This window comes from Octopus bimaculoides, chromosome 3, assembly GCF_001194135.2.
Source record: "Octopus bimaculoides isolate UCB-OBI-ISO-001 chromosome 3, ASM119413v2, whole genome shotgun sequence".
NCBI lineage: Eukaryota > Metazoa > Mollusca > Cephalopoda > Octopoda > Octopodidae > Octopus > Octopus bimaculoides.
The window spans coordinates 46252724-46255052 of NC_068983.1; the positions used below are offsets into that span (position 1 = coordinate 46252724).

At 34.0% G+C, this 2329-nt stretch overlaps 1 protein-coding gene across 1 annotated transcript in view; it reads right to left on the reverse strand.

Annotated features, from left to right (window-relative positions):
* Positions 1–2329, reverse strand: part of LOC106873942 (neurogenic locus notch homolog protein 1) — an 80641-nt gene that overhangs the window by 72089 nt on the left and 6223 nt on the right. The window contains exons 5-6 of the mRNA XM_052966742.1: positions 1448–1561; positions 283–396 (exon numbers count right to left, since the gene is read on the reverse strand). Of these exons, the coding sequence (XP_052822702.1) occupies positions 283–396; positions 1448–1561 (228 nt within the window). The remainder of the gene's footprint in view (positions 1–282; positions 397–1447; positions 1562–2329) is intronic.

Here is a 2329-nt window from a genome sequence, read left to right on the forward strand (position 1 = left end):
TACGCACATACATTTATAAACAACTTCATCGATATGCACATAAGTAGATAGATAGATAGATAGATAGATAGATAGAGTGACAGATACACACAAACATACACACATCAGAATAAAACATATACCATCTCCAAAGTCTGTCCAAGACATCTTTTATTTACCGAACAATTCATCCATTCATTTTATTTGTAATTAACGATTTTGAATATTGGCAAGATGCGCTTGTAATAAGTCTGTGAAAAACATGTATAACAATAAATTGATTATTTTAAGTGTTGTACTTACAGACGTTACAGTAACGTCCAATATAACCAGGTCGGCATTTACACGAGAATCGATGTCCCCTCCTACGACATACACCACCGTTCTTACAAGGCCTACGGAGGCATGGATTCATCACTGTATAACAAAAAGCCATATTTTCCAGTTATTTTTATATTTGCAATGGAATTTTGGTGATAAAAAAACACATGCTGACACGTAGATATATACACATTTTCACATACTCAACACACACATAATATATATATGTATTTGTGTGTATATACATATGTGTGTGTGTGTGTGTGTGTATAAATATACATATTCATATGCATAAATATACATGCATATATGTATGTGTGCGTATGTGTGTATAAAGATATATACGCGCGTATGAGTGTATCACATATGTGAGTGTATATACATATAAATGTAGACAGTATATCTATATCTACCAACGGTTATGTGTAATAATGTTTTTGCTTTATTGTATATTTGTTTCTTTTTAAATCGCCTCTTTGTTATTAATCTTCTATAAGAATGAAGCAGTATCCGTCATTTTGTCATTTCTATCTTCGAAGCCAAGAAGTAAACAAAAGATGGAGACGGGTGTGTAAACATCAAACAGATGTATTAGTTTAACGCCCGGGAAGTGTGAAAATCTTTTACGTTTCGAGTCTACGCTCTTCGACAGAAAAGAACACAGAAATAAACAGGGAGAGAAAATAGAAGAAGGTTTAGTGGCTAACGATCTATCATGGCGATATTCGGACATACACGTATAAATGTGTCCATAGATTTGTACGTAGATAAGTAGATAGATAGATAGATAGATAGATAGATAGATAGATAGATAGATAGATAGATACATACATAAATACATACATACATACATACATACACACATACATACATACATACATACATACATACATACACACACATACATACATACATACATACATACATACATACATACATAGACAAACTGACAGACACACACATACACACATCAGAATAAAACATATACCATCCCCAAAGCCTGTCCAAGACATTTATTATTTACCGAACAATTCATCCATTCATTTTATTTGTAAATAGCGACTTTGAATATTGGCAAGATGCTTTGTAATAAGTCTGTGATAAATATATATAACAATAAATTGATTAGTTTAAGCGTTGTACTTACAGACGTTACAGTAACGTCCAATATAACCAGGTCGGCATTTACACGAGAATCGATATCCCCTCCTACGACATACACCACCGTTCTTACAAGGGCTACGGAGGCATGGATTAATCACTGTATAACAAAAAGCCATATTTTCCGGTTATTTTATATTTGCAATGGAATTTTGGTGATAAAAAAGACAGTGCAGCCACATCTACCAACGTTTGTATGTAATAATTTTTTTCGCTTTATTGTGTATTTGTTTCTTTTTGCATTTGCCCTCTGTTATTGATCTTCTATAAGAATGAAACAGTATCCGTCATTTTGCCATTTCTATCTTCAAACCCCAAGAAGTAAACATGCAATAATAAGTTGTGCGAAACAAAGTCTATTTTAGCGAGATACACCTTATAACATCACCCGAGGAGACACATCTACACCGAGAGATACACCTCAACAAGTTGTTCAGTGTCCCACCCGTGAGGAATCGATGCTAGATTGGTCGAAACGATTGTAGTGATCAATAAAGATTCTCGTATATTCCATCTCCTGTCTATCTCGAAGGGATAAACACCTCTCTGCGAATGATCTAATAATGTAGTATCGCCTGAAGAAATGAATCCATAATGATGATCAACCGGATGAACACGGATAATATGGACTGTACTGTACTAATCCCAAGGATACCGACTCTGATGTCAAAATCATGTAATTTGTGGAAAAGTACGTAGCGATGTATTAAATATTTTTTTAATTCCATCCCAGAATTATTATTCTTATATTTATCCGACATTATATCGGTATAACCATGACGCAACCTCGAAACACTGACTTACTAGTCTGAGTCGTTAGACAGTAGCCGGTATAATGAAATAGGAGTTTTTTTTTTTGCATACCCCT